The following is a 13,349-nucleotide window of genomic DNA, read 5'->3' on the forward strand; positions in this document are numbered from 1 at the left end:
AAAAAAAAACACTCTACACAGGTTTTAGAAATGTCCTTCCTTATGCTGTCTCAGCCTTAATGGATTTTATTTTTGCTTTCTGTCTTGTACTTTTGTTCCTCCTTACTACATACACGGTATTTTGATATCACTTTGAGTGATGGCAGTGAAAAGCAATGATTCGAAATGATTGTTAAGAACCTCTGCAGCACAGTAAGTGCTGTGGTTTGGCTGCAGTCAAGGAATGATCTTGAGTACTAAAGGTATTTCAAAACTGAATATGCAAARGTCTAGTTTTAATTGGGAATGAGAAATTCTCTCTAGATATTTTAGCTGTATGTAGTCCTGTGTGTACAAAGAAATTTCAAACAATTGTAGTCAGAAAAGCCCATGCTCTAGCAATAGTCATAAAATAAGTTCTGTTTAAATAGATGTAAATACAGTGCTTCAGAATTCTTAACTTACAAACCACAGTAGATGTCATTTTTATGCAAACACACATTGCCCTTTAGGGCACTGAGTCTTAGCCTAAATGCTGTGTATATCCATACATACACACATTAGTGTGTATATACTATACTATATACATGTACTAATATGAATCAACAGTTTTGAGTTGGCTAATTTTTTAAATTTTATGCATAATGGTCATCTCAAGAATTAAAATGAAATATATCGTATAGGTTTTATTTAAAAATGAATCTAAGAAATACTGATTTACAAAAAGAGCAAAGGTCTGGTTTCTATACCAAAAGCATCCAGAACCAATGAAAATCTAAGTTTTCTGTTCAGTGTTACAAACAATGCACACTAGAGTTACTACGTTTCATACCTTTCTAAAGAGAAGAAACTCTAAACTTGAAATTTATTCTAATCGAATTGTAACTGAATATATTATTACTTATTTTTAGTACATGTTGTTACATAAAGCTTTTAATTCTAGTCTAATGCCAGAAGTCACTGAAAGTTTTAAAAGTTTAGAAAGTGTGCAAACTTAGATCTTTTACTGTTCACTACCCTTCAAGGTGAAATCTGCTGTTAGTACCTGTAGGAAGTACTGCCATTTTGTTTATTAGGCACATGAGATCCAATATCAAAAATAAAAGTTCATATATATTGTACTATTTTGGATGTTTAAATGTTTTATTATTTCACTGTGTCCTTCTCCAGGTACTGTATTTGGCAATGGTAAAACTTCAGATTACTTGCTCCTGGGAAACACTGTTTATACTGTAAGTTTTACTACAGCTATCTGGTGCTCTATTGGCTGATTATTTATTCTTTATCTGTATTGACTCTATCTTTACTTGATTTAGCGGAGTACCTTAAGAATAAGAAATGGTACTTATATGACTCTGAGAAGCTTTGAAGTACCATATACATTCTGACTCCAGTTTATAAAACATAGCAGTTTAGCAAAGTAAAAATGCAGAAGATATGTCTTTCCTCTTTATTGGGAACCGTCTATATTTGCAAATAATGGGAACTGTAATTCACTAATTAACATGTTGGTTAATTTAAGCTAAGTTTCTGCATTAAAGAAATCACAGATCAGTGGACATGGAACTGTTTTGTGGACTTGTGAACTCACTCTCTTAATTTATAATGGGACCATGAAAGGATAGAGCTACATGGAACCAACATTTGTGGGATTTTTCTTTGAAAAACAACCAAAATGCTTTAAGTAATTATGCCTAACTCATATTAACAGTAATCTTTTGTTAGTTTTGTACTTAATAGTCTTTACTGTTTTTTTTTTCTTAGTCTTTCATCTCCTAGAATAAATTAATGAAGTTAAACACCAAGTTTTTTGCTTGTTGGATATCAGTCCTACCTGACAGATGTGGGTTTCCTCAGATCGCTCTCAAAAGTAAAATTAAACTTGTGGTCCCTTTCCTCTGCTCTTGGAAATTAAACTTTAATTTTCAAATTCCTATTGTTGGTCTAGACCAAAAAGAGGTTAGTTCTTCCAGAAAAGTAAGGGGACTGGAACATGAATATAGATCTATATCAAAATCCATTTCCTAATTCATGTGGGGAAAAAGGAAAACATCACAACTGAAGCAACAGGAAGGTATTCTAGAATAGATGGTAGTTGTTTGAGAATGTAGGCATCTGTAGCTACTGTAGGCATCTCCTCTGTATGAGATAACTGTTTAAATAGTGGTGACTAGTCAGCTAATATGTAATCTATTCCTCTTGCTTCCATGTGAAAGCATAAAGGGCAGTAACCACAGGCTGGTTTGTGTGTTTCTTTTTTACTGCTGTGGCAGTTAAAATAAAATGATTCTTCTGCCACTGTGTACAAGGAGTGTGCTCTGCATGAGTACATTCTCTGAAAATTTTGTTTGCTCTACACTTCCTTCCCTGTTCTGAAAGGCAAAGCGCAGCATGTTTTGTCAGCAGTAGTCACATACAATTGTGCAATCTATCATATGATAAACTGATCTGCATTAGGGATGGATGGAATATCCTCAGTTGCCTGTGCGAGTCTTTATAAAATTAAGATCTAAGGTCATAGTCATTGTAATGACAGCAAACGTAGTTCAACTGGCATAGATCTGTTTGTATTGTGGTCTCATAATTCTGAGCAACAGTTAGAGCTCTACCATTCACCTGAATGTCAGTGCTTCCTCCAGCATTAGATTCTCCTTTGGAAGAGAGGTTCTCTGCASCAGGTCCTGACCTTACAGATGTTTAATTATTTACTGTACTTACTACCAAAGTGTAAACTTCAGCTGAAGTTTATTCCGAAAATTTATGTATGTATAAATGAGTTGTGTAATCTCACCTGTTGTAGTACATCAATCTAGTTTTCTGACAGCGGGCACCTCCTTTTGTTTCGTTGCACGTAAAGCATCCTTTGTAGTGGCCATCATTTTGAAGAGTGAGTTAGCATGGTATGCTTTTTGTTAAACCCAATTATTCAACATACTGCTGCAACATATCTGAAGTTCTATCCTGAAACAATCTCAGAATATCCTAATTAGTCAGCTCTGTCTTTTCTTCACAAAGCCAAGCTTGGCTCCAGAAGAAAATAAGTTACATATGCTGTAGCAAGAGTTTACTGAGTTACAGTGGTTATGTGGAGCTGAGGGTTCTAAAAGTGCAGTCATTTGGACTCTTACCTATCAACTGAYGGATGCATCTCAGGGTACTGTAGAGCATCTCAGTATCATTTGTGGTGTAAGTGGGCTCTCAAACACCAGCGCCTGCTTATCCAGATTTGCAGTAGCGTCTTCTGCTACCTTCAGAAATTAGTTAATTTTGGATACTTGCTTATATCTTGGAGTTGCATCCAAGTTACATCATAACTTGGAGTTACACACTACTGTTTGCCAAACTGTATGCATAAATGCTTATACAGAGATCAAAACCAACAGGGAAATTCTACACCTTTTACAACAGCTTTTSTACTAGGAGAGCTGGAACTTCACCCTCTTGAGAGGATAATTGCTTACTACTGGCCTGCAGAGTTGCTATGCTGAATAAATACCAAATGAAAGAGGAGTAGTTTCTTTCCCAAGATACTGTTGTTCCACCGTTATAAAATCCGTCTGGTCCAGACAATCTGCTTTTTCATCCTTTTTTCAGGTTCCCCATTTYCCTGCAGTTCAGATTGAAAAGAAATTTGGGAGGATGCAATAGAGTTCCTAATCTTGCATGGGAATTCAAGGAGGTCTGGGACATATATGTAGCTTTGAGAGAGACTGCTTTTCAAAAAATCTGTGCATATGAACCATGTCTGCACTGATGGCTGAAAGTCATAGTCTTGAAAAATCCACATATCATAACAGGTTAAGGAACTTTTCTTCCTCTGCTTTTAATCTGCATTTAGGAATTCTATACTTAAGGACATGGCCATTCAGAAGAACAGAAAGAAAAGCAAAAGAAAAATTTTTACCAGAAGTAAGCCTCTAGAAAAAAATCAAAGAGGGATTTCTATCTTGCCAAACAAAGTATTTTAGATGATGAACAGCAGCACATTAGAGTATACTGAATACTTTTATTTCAGTATGCCAGGTGAATTGTCAATCCAAACTGCCATTGCAAGAGGCTTTTGAAAAAAAAAATCCTTCATCTGAGCATCAAGTTGCATGAATCCCTCTCTTATGCAAAAAAATCAGTAGGGGAATGATTCRGTAATTAATATAGGTTATTTGGATCCATGAACAAAGTCAGGAATGTGTGCTGATTCATATCATGTCCTGGAATTAATTACTACTTCAAACATAAACTTCAAATAGCAGTAGAGTCCCATGAAAATATTTGTATGACCATTCTTGAGAGGTCTTTTTAGCTCAATGGTGTATATAAAAATAACAATTTGGTTTTGTGTTTCCTGGGTAGGATTCAGTGAGCTATCCTTAGTCTGGGACAGAGAGAGAAGGGAGCAATAAAACCCAAATCCTGGAGGAAGCAGCTGTGCATAGCTGACAACTTTTTTAGGGAAAACAGTGAAGGTGCAAAGAGAGTACATATTCACGCAATCTGTAACTCCTTTTATAGAGACCTGCAGTTGAGTGCATATGTGGGCTGTGTATATATTTTGTCTATACAATGAGAATTCTTAATCTGATCCTAAGGAATGTTTTTTTCTTCTAATGACTAACTCAAAAATAGGAAGCAAGTATAGCAGATAAGTGGTGTATTTTTTTTTCCTCTATAATTCTTCATTTTTTCCACTTGGCCAAATACAGCACCAGTACTGGGTAGACTAGGTAAGTTAAAACACTCATCATGGGCCTTAAATTTGTCAGATTTCACACATGTTCTGGATAATGGAGTTGTGGAGATATAATTTGTCATCCTAAATAGAGCAGCATTAGTTGAATAGGAGATTCCAGAATTAAAAGCATGAACACCTGGCATGAAAGCCTTCTAGCAGGATTTGTATCCCTCTATGTCCCAAGCATAAAAAAAAGGCATATCAAGTATATCAGTTACTTTTAGCTTCCAACTGAAGGAAATTTCTTCTGAGTGTCTGAGGATCACTGAAGTTCAAACACAGACAAACTGCCCATTGCCATCTTGGCCAGCAGGTTAGAGGTTAAACCATAGATGCCTGAAACTAAAACAGAGCTATTATAGATGGAGCTTGTTTTTTGTGGCTCAGTTTGTCAGCCTTATGTTCTTCAGGTTGTACACAGAGCAAAACCTATAATATGGGTTTACATGTGAGTTACAAAACTAATAACTATTTCTTTGGTAATTGGAAAACTTCCTTGTTTTTTTTGAATTTACAGGGATAATTTACAGAGATGAACATTTTCCTAAATTGACTAATCCTTGCTGTGGAATTATAAACTTTCAGCTACAGCTGGTCTCTAAACTAAAATTAAACATGTTCAACAGGGGAATGATGTGATGTTTTCAGAGACTGCTSTATATAAAAAGTGAATCACAGAATCACAAAATGGTTGAGGTCAGAAGGGACCTCTGAAGATCATCTAGTYCAAACCCCCTGCTCAAGCAAGGTGCAAGCACATTAACACGTTGCTCAAGCATGTCGAGCAAGTTGGGTAGGATCACATCCATGCAAGTTTTGAATATCTCCAGAGAAGGAGACTCCACAACCTGTCCGGGCAACCTCTTCGAGTGCTCTGTCACTCTCACAATAAAGAAATTTTTCCTCATATTCAAATGGAATYTCCTGTGTTTCAGTTTGTGCCCTTTGCCCCTTGTCCTGTTGCTTGGCACCACTGAAATGAGCCCAACCATATCCTCTTGACACCCTCCCTTAAGGTATTTGTAGACAAAGATCTCCTCTCAGTCTTTTCTGCAGGCTAAATAGGCCCAGCCTGTTGCAGCCTTTCCTTATGATGCTCCAGTACTCTAATCATCTTCGTAGCCCTATGCTGGACTCTCTGCAGTAGCTCCATGTCTCTCTTGGACTGGAGAGCCCAGAACTGGACACAGCACTCCAGATGAGGCCTCACTAGGACTGAATAGAGGGGGAGGATCACCTCCCTTGACCTGCTGATGACATTCTACCTAATGCATCCCAGGATACCATTGGCCTTCTTGGCCATAAGGGCACATTGCTGGCTCATGGTTAACTCCCAGAACTCCCAGGTCCTTCTCTGCAGAGCTGCTTTCCAGCAGGTCAGCCCCCAGCCTCTACTGGTGCATGGGGTTATCCCTTCCTAGATGCAGGAACCCTGCACTTGCCCTTGTTGAACTTCATGACGTTTCTGTCTACCCACCTCTCCAGCCTGTCCAGGTCTCTCTGAAGGGCAGCACAGCCCTCAGGTGTGTCAGCCACTCCTCCCAGCTTGGTATCATCAGCAAACTTGCTGAGCAGGCACTCTGTCCCTTCGTCCAGGTCATTGATGAAGAAGTTGAACAAGACTGGAGCCAGGACTGACCCCTGGGGAACACCACTAGCTACAGGCCTCCAGTTAGACTCTGCACCACTGATGACAATCCTCTGAGCTCTGCCCTTCAAACAGTTCTCAGTCCACTTCAATGTCCACTCATCTAACCCACACTTGCAGAGCTTATCTAGGAGAATGTTATGGGAGACTGTGTCAAGAGCCTTGCTGAAGTCAAGGTAAACAATAGCCACTACTCTCCCCTCATCTACCCAGCCACTCATTCCATCATAGAAGGCTATCACATTGTTTAAGCATGATTTCCCCTTGGTGAACCCATGCTGACTGCTCCTGACCACCTTCTTTTCCTCCACATGCTTAGAGCTGGCATCCAGGATGAGCTGTTCCATCATCTTTCCAGGGATGGAGGTGAGACTGACTGGTTTGTGCTTTCCTGGGTTCTGCTTCTTGTGCTTTTAGGTGACTGGAGTGACACTGGCTTTCTTCTAGTCCTCAGGCACCTCTCCAATTCTCTTCTCAGCACTTGTGGGTGCACCCCATCCAGGCCCATCGATTTTTGGGTGCCAAGCTTGCCTAAATAATTTCTAACTTGATCATCCTCAATCAAGGTAAAGTCATCCTTTCTCCAAGCTTTCTCTCTTGTCTGTGGGGTCTGGGATTCCTCAGGGCTGCCCTTAGCAGTAACAACTGAAGCAAAGAAGGCATTCAGTAACTGCCTTCTCTGTATCCTTCGTCACCAGGGCAGCCACCCCATTCAGCAGCAGGCCCGCATTTTCCCTAGTCTTCCTTTTGCTACTGATGTATTTGAAGAAGCCCTTCTTGTTGTCCTTCGCATCCCTTGACAGATTTAATTCCAAACAGGCCTAACCTTTCTCGTCATATCCCTGCATACTCTGACARTATTCCTATATTTCTCCCAAGTGGCCTTGTCCCTTCTTTCACATTCTGTACTTTCTTTTTCTTGAGTTTTGCCAGGAGCTCCTTGCTCATTCATGCAGGTCTCCTGCCCCCTTTACTTGATGTCTTTACTCATAGGGGTGCACTGCTCTTCAGCTTGGAAGAATTGATGCTTGAATATTAACCAGCTCTCTTGAACCCCCTTCCTTCTAGCTCCCTAACCCATGGGAGTCCTCCAAGTATGTCGCTGAAGAGGCTAAAGTTTGTTCTCCTGAAGTCCAGGGTTGTGATCCTACTTATTGCCTTGTTTCCTCCACACAGGATCCTGAACCCCACCATCTCATGGACACTGTATCAAGGCTGCCCCCAACCTTTACACCTCCAACCAGTCCTACTTTATGTGTTATTACAAAGTAGAGCAGCCTCCTCATTGGCTCCTCCAACACCTATGTCAAAAAGTTATCATCCATGCTCATACACCCTCATCAAGGGCCAACTGGATCAAAGGCCTCAACTCCTTCTGATCAGGGGCAACCAAGAGAGCTCCTTAGGATCATGTATACCTAGCTAGAGCTTCTCCCAGGAGAAATTAAGGCCTCCCATAGCTGTCCTTGCCTAGCTCGCCTTTTCTGTTAGCAGCAATCATCCTCTTGTTCCGTGATGGTCCCCAGAAATTCACTACAACTTCCAACAAGGTCGCCAAAAGTTCTAAGCAGAGCCCAGACACTACTGTACAAACTGCTGCATCTGTTCACTGCCTCTGTTAGATGTGCTCCAAGATTAGAAAAGAGTAAAAATGAGGGGAAAAAAAGAGTAAAAATAACAAAATAGATTCATTCTTTATTTGGTATGTAGAATATAGGTTTTAGGCTATTGACATTAACACTTTGGCTTTTCAGGGTTTGGCAAAAGTGACTCATTTACTAATGAAGTGAACAAACCATTTGTTTGATTTACTTTAGTGTAAGCTTAAACAAGTTGCAAATTTTTAGCCCAGTTTCTTGATCTAAACCTTTCTTCATATGGAAAGAAAATTATCTCAGTAACTAGAGGGCCTAGTCTGCCATCTCTGCAGAGATACACATCTCTATAATCAGAACATATCACAAACCTTTCCGTCTAACCAAAGTGGCATAGATACAGAAGCGAAAGACTCAGTAAGACCAAGACTTCTAGAGTTCTGAGAGGCAAAGAAATGTTTAAGATTTCTAATACAACAGAAGTGCCTCAAAAATGAATGYTTTCCAAAAAGAATGAGTAAGATTAGTAATGCAAGCTGATAATTCTGAGTAGTCTGTTACTAGTTAATTACTGGGATATCTTTAAATTTTCTATTGTGGTCATTTCAAAAGTGCATTTAAACYTCTGATCTAAGTTCACTCATGTTAATTTTTTTTTAAAAAATGGAAGCACTAACGAAAAAACTATTGAACTGGAAAGGGCTATTCCGTAGCTTCTGGAAGTCCATGAAAATGACTTCATTTTGCTTTACTGAACTTTCGATAGGATACTAATACCCAGCTAGGTGCATTGACTTGCACAGTACTTTGTTGAATATTATTAAGAAATATCCCATTTAAATTGAAGAAATTGATTATCTTTTTTCTATTTTATTTGTTTAAATAAAACCAACATAATCATACCAACATATGACAATGAACGTAACCAATATATGAAAATAACTAACTTTCATTTTCTGTGTTCTACTGAAGTTTTAACCAAACTGATCAACACTGTATATGCTAAATAAGATTTTTTTCTCTCTCTCTCTTTCCCCCCCCCTTTTTTTTCCTTCTTCAAGTTTGTGGTTCTAACTGTGTGTTTGAAGGCTGGATTAGAGACCTCATACTGGACTTTGGTAAGCAAATCTCTTTATCATATTCTCAAATGTGCTATAGAAGTATCATGAAAAAATAATTGTATTATTTTATTCCTATTTATTATATTATGTCCTTACAGTTTGCCAGACACAGTATCAAACTAAGTTGTTGTTACTATGAGGAAGGACAGAATATAATGTTTAATAGTGAAAAGGACGGCTTTGGTATAAGGCTTAAAATAATCTCTAAATTAGAAGAGTCAAATGATGGCAAATTGGTTGTAATTGAACTGAAATTAGTTTAAAACACATTAGCAATTATTACTGCTGCTGGAAGTATCATCTTGTTTTAACAAATAACAAGCCAAAGGAGTAGAGTTAAATTAATACTAGGCCTGGAAATTTCATCCATAACATCAGCTTTCAAAGCAAACAGTAAGCAGCAAAGATCTTTTTCTAAGTCATAATGCATCTGTGATGATTATTCTCTCTCTCTCTCTCTCTTTCTTTCTCTTTTTCTTTCTCTCTTTTTCTTTCTTTCTTTTTTTTTTTTTTTTTTAACAGTTCAGCCATATAGCTATCTGGGGCAGCATAGCACTTTGGGTAGTGTTTTTTGGAATTTACTCTTCTTTGTGGCCAGTCATTCCTATGGCACCTGATATGTCAGGAGAGGTAAAGTATATTTTAATTAATTTCCAAATTTGTGCAAAGAGTATTTTTTTAGTTTTCAGTATTGGCCTTATCTTTATTGGCTATTTATGCTAAGTAAAAGTTTGTAAGAGTAGCTTCCTCTATACATCCAATATACTAGCCATTTTTATTTAAAATAGAATGAATTTTTACTCTAGTGAAAATGGAGTTCAACTAATAGGCTGTGATTATATAGTACAGTGAAGAACTACCAGGTAAGCTATAAGCTGTTAATCCTCCTAGAGAAGCTCTGCAAGTGTGGGTTAGACGAGCGGGCAGTGAGGTGGATTGAGAACTGGCTGAAAGGCAGAGCTCRGAGGGCTGTCATCAGTGGCATGGAGTCTAGYTGSAGGYCTGYGGCTAGTGGCATYCCCCAGGGCTCAGTACTGGGTCCCATCTTGTTCAACTTCTTCATCAATGACCTGGATGAGGGGACAGAGTGCCTGCTCAGCAAATTTGCTGATGATACCAAGCTGGGAGGAGTGGCTGACACACCTGAGGGCTGTGCTGCCCTTCAGAGAGACCTGGACAAGCAGGAGAGCTGGGCAGAGAGGAACCTCSTGAGGTTCAACAAGGGCAAGTGCAGAGTCCTGCACCTAGGGAAAAATAACTCTAGGCACCAGTACAAGCTGGGGGCTGAGCTGCTTGAAAGCAACTCTGCAGAGAAGGACCTGGGAGTGCTGGTGGATGACAGGTTGACCATGAGCCAGCAATGTGCCCTTATGGCCAAGAAGGCCAATGGTCTCCTGGGGTACATTAGGAAGAGTGTTGCCAGCAGGTCAAGGGAGGTGATCCTGCCCCTCTACTCAGCGCTGGTGGGTCCTCATCTCAAGTGCTGTGTCCAGTTCTGGGCTCCCCAGGACAAGAGAGACATGGAGCTACTGGAGAGAGTCCAGCATAGGGCTACGAAGATGATCAGAGGGCTGGAGCACCTGCCCTACGAGGAACGGCTGTGAGAGCTGGGCCTCTTCAGCCTGGGGAAGAGAAGACTGAGGGAGGATCTTAYCAATGTGTACAAGTACCTGAAGGGAGGGTGTCAAGGGGACGGGGACAAACTCTTTTCAGTTGTCGCATGTGACAGGACAAGAGACAACGGGCAGAAATTCAAGCACAGGAAGTTCTGCCTGACTGTGAGGGGGAATTTCTTCCGTGTGAGAGTGACGGAGCACTGGAGCAGGTTGCCCAGAGAGGTTGTGGAGTCTCCTTCTCTGGAGATCTTCAAGGCCCGCCTGGATACAGCCCTGTCTAAGATGACCCTAGGTGATCCTAGGTGACCCTGTTGAGCAGGGGGGTTGGACTAGACGATCTCCAGAGGTCCCTTCCAACATTACCGATTCTATGAATCATTCTTTGGTAAGTTGGAATTTTTTTTAAAGAGATATCTTACCAAATTCTGAACTCAGTAAAATTGTACTACATATTTGACTGGAGACTTCAAAATGAGATAATACAGGTAGTGTATTACTTATGGCTATCTTTTCTTCAGTAAATTAAATTTTACAAATTTGCTAAATTTTTGAAACTATGAAATGCATCAAACATTTGAGGCATCCTAAAATTACATCAGCAAATGTAAATTTCTTTTTCTATTAATTTGCTTCTTGGAATGTGTTGTTGTGCTATATCGTTAACCTTTTGACAGTAATTATTTATTTGGCCTTTATTTATTATTCTGTTTGTGTATAGCTGCTCTGTCTGTTGCAAATAAGATCTGTTGCAAATAAGACTGAATCCATGAAAGACAATGCCATTGCTACCTGCCCAAATCTAACTGGGACTTCAATCCTAATTACCAATTCTCAAAACCACTCAGTTCCAAAAACCGCTGAAATTTAGTATGGACTTCCCAGGCACTAATGCCTGCTTCTGGGCATGGCCAGTGCCTCGTGAGCTGAGACATTAGGTGTGTAGTCTMATTGGGAGCCACAAACTGAGAATACCTGCTTATTTCAGCAGGAGACTCTTGTAATTGTTCTCCAAGCATATCTCCACTTGGCCTCTGTTATATAATTTAGCAATTAAAAAAAAACTCATGTTGGATGTGAGAAATTAGGTTCACTCCCCTTCCTTGCTTGGAAGTGATTCAGGTCCGTAAAATTTATCTCCCATATAAGCTGTTATGAAAAAGTAGTATATAGACATGTAAGTAACTACTGCATGATGCAATGCCACAGGGAATCAATTTGAATACATGGAAACCTACGAAAAAGTGAATTTGTAACTTTTATGATTTTTTTCCCCGTCTATTGTAACCTTTCATCTCCATATATATGTTAATTTTATACATTACTTTGTTGCTTCTATTACTCAAAAATAATTTTGTATATTATGTTAAATTATAGTAATTGTAACTATCATACTGGGTATTTTTCTTTATAAACAATGTACCTTATAGACTATTTTAGAATGTTTTAAAATTCGTTCTTTTTACAAGTTTTGTAATATTGTCTGGTTACTCTTAAGATAAGAACCTTTATAGTGATGAGCACGGTGGGAACAGCAGGAGATTGGCATGGGACATCAAAGAAAGGTGGCTGCTCCTCTGTTGTATTAAGAAAAATGTCAGTTATTTCATGTCCAGTCTCTGAGGAAGTTATTGTAAGAAAAAGGTTTTGTTGAAAGGAAAGGAAAGTCCTACAAACTTGAAAAAAAAATGCTGTTTGGAATGTGAGGTTTATGTCAACAAAAATAAATATTCTTAGGGTTTGGCTTCACCATAGCAATGAAGTAGCTTGACTTAAAAACTCATGTTTATCTTATTTCTTGTGACAGAACTTGTCTGTAGTTGAAATGGAGCTAATTATTTTGTTAGTAACAGCTTGTGTGTTTGTGCATGCATGTGTGTGTAGAAAGCAGCTTTAGGTGTGAGGACATGTGGAGTTTGCAAATTGTTCTGTCAAGGGGTGCGGAGTTGCTTTGTTTGTAACATCTGAATACAGTCTCCTGAACTTCTCATAGAACTTAAGTGCTTGTTTTTAAAACTCTGTTTTCTAGCTTTTTGAAGGGTGTTCTGTCAGTCCTAATCAACTAATCCTGTGGTACAGACTGGAATGAAAGAACCTGGTACGCTCCTGGGCACTTCCACCCTGCCAGGGTGCGCTCTGGCAGACTGGAAGTCACTGGACTGCACTGATGCAAGCCCAGACCTTTGGAATAAGTATTCTAACTAAAAGATTCACAAATTTAAAAACTGTAGRAAGGAAATGGACATTTCTATTTGCCAGCACAGATATGGTTTGTCTAATTTCTTCTAATGTGTAAGTCAGACTTGAAAACTAACTCCATCCAGCTACATTTGGTAGAAATTAATCAAACAAATCCAAAGCTGACCCACATTTCTGTAGTTCTTTGTCTGTTTTGACAGTAGCCTGATCTGGTAAATTATGTTGGAGGGGGCTTTTTTTTATAAATATGTTCATTAAAAAATCCTGTTTTAATAAGCTGTAGAATTATAAGGAGATTTTCCCATTTACAAGAATAACAGAAGGGGGTGATAACTAAGTCATTGGCTAGATCAAGTGACATAGGCAGATCAGTTTTACATTTGGAGTCTTCTAATATTCTGAAATGACTCTAATAATCTGAAATTCTTCCTAGTCTTAGTCACAGATCCTGAAATAGAAGGGATT

At 39.0% G+C, this 13,349-nt stretch overlaps 1 protein-coding gene across 2 annotated transcripts in view; it reads left to right on the forward strand.

Moving 5' to 3' along the window:
* ATP8A1 (ATPase phospholipid transporting 8A1) overlaps nucleotides 1–13,349 on the forward strand; it is a 118,134-nt gene that overhangs the window by 82,975 nt on the left and 21,810 nt on the right. For both annotated transcript variants that reach the window (XM_085322902.1, XM_085322904.1), the window contains exons 30-32: nucleotides 1,150–1,211; nucleotides 9,013–9,069; nucleotides 9,595–9,702. In XM_085322902.1, coding sequence (XP_085179028.1) covers nucleotides 1,150–1,211; nucleotides 9,013–9,069; nucleotides 9,595–9,702 — 227 coding nt within the window. The remainder of the gene's footprint in view (nucleotides 1–1,149; nucleotides 1,212–9,012; nucleotides 9,070–9,594; nucleotides 9,703–13,349) is intronic.

Source organism: Rhea americana, unplaced genomic scaffold (assembly GCF_003343005.1).
Source record: "Rhea americana isolate MKP2758 unplaced genomic scaffold, rheAme1 scaffold_8, whole genome shotgun sequence".
Classification (NCBI taxonomy): domain Eukaryota; kingdom Metazoa; phylum Chordata; class Aves; order Rheiformes; family Rheidae; genus Rhea; species Rhea americana.